General features: G+C 41.4%; 1 protein-coding gene across 1 annotated transcript; it reads left to right on the forward strand.

The window, feature by feature from the left end:
• Positions 1–6: 6 nt before the first annotated feature.
• Positions 7–825, forward strand: LOC107735542 (formin-like protein 1; the record flags this gene model as incomplete). Its single annotated transcript, XM_016547194.1, has 3 exons — positions 7–61; positions 161–285; positions 623–825. Coding segments are annotated over exons 2-3 (290 nt in total), but the record flags the coding sequence as incomplete, so codon positions are not given.
• Between the last annotated feature and the right edge of the window lie 17 nt (positions 826–842).

Consider the following 842-nt stretch of genomic DNA (forward strand, 5'->3'; position numbering starts at 1 on the left):
CCACCTGGCTGTGGACCGCCACCCCCTCCAGGAGCTCCTCCTGCCCCTGGGGCTGAAACAGGTGAAGGGACTAAACGTTTCACAATTAAAGAAATAATCATATAGACATGCAACCAGAGCTGAGTGACCATACATCAATCTTTTTCATCCTTTCACACAGGACCAAAGGGACGTAAACCAATTCAACCAAAGTTCAAGATGCCTCTATTGAACTGGCAGGCGTTGAAGCCCAATCAAGTGACGGGAACGGTGTTTAGCGAGCTGAATGATGAACAGCTCTTAGGGGTAACAGCAAAGAAATCCTTCAAATGCACCCAAAATAAACCTGTATGACTTCTGCAGAACACAAAATAAAATATTTTGAAGAATGTTTCTTTGAATAGTTTGTTTTCCTTTCTGTTTTTGTTCATATAATGCAAGCCAGTGAGGTACAAAATTACTTGGGAACACTGACTTTCACTATATGGATGAAAAAAACATTTTAATTTGTGTTTCACAGAAGAAAGAATGTCATACAGGTTCGGAACAAAGAGGATGAGTAAATGAATTTACATTTTTGGGTGAATTATCTCTTTAAATAATTGATTCGGTCCATTAATCTATTATACTCTCTCTGTCTCAGGAGCTGAATATGGATGTATTTGCGGAGCAGTTTAAAACCAAGGCTCAAGGTCCTCCAACAGATCTTTCTAAGCTCAAGGTTAAGGTGGCTGAGAAGGTACCCAGTAAGGTGTCCCTGCTGGAGCCTAACAAAGCCAAAAACCTTGCTATCACCCTCCGCAAGGGAGGCATGAGCCCCAACGACATCTGCACAGCCATTGAGAGGTAATTTAAAAAATGTG

Source organism: Sinocyclocheilus rhinocerous, unplaced genomic scaffold (genome assembly GCF_001515625.1).
Source record: "Sinocyclocheilus rhinocerous isolate Xijiao unplaced genomic scaffold, SAMN03320098_v1.1 C36127220, whole genome shotgun sequence".
Classification (NCBI taxonomy): Eukaryota; Metazoa; Chordata; class Actinopteri; order Cypriniformes; family Cyprinidae; genus Sinocyclocheilus; species Sinocyclocheilus rhinocerous.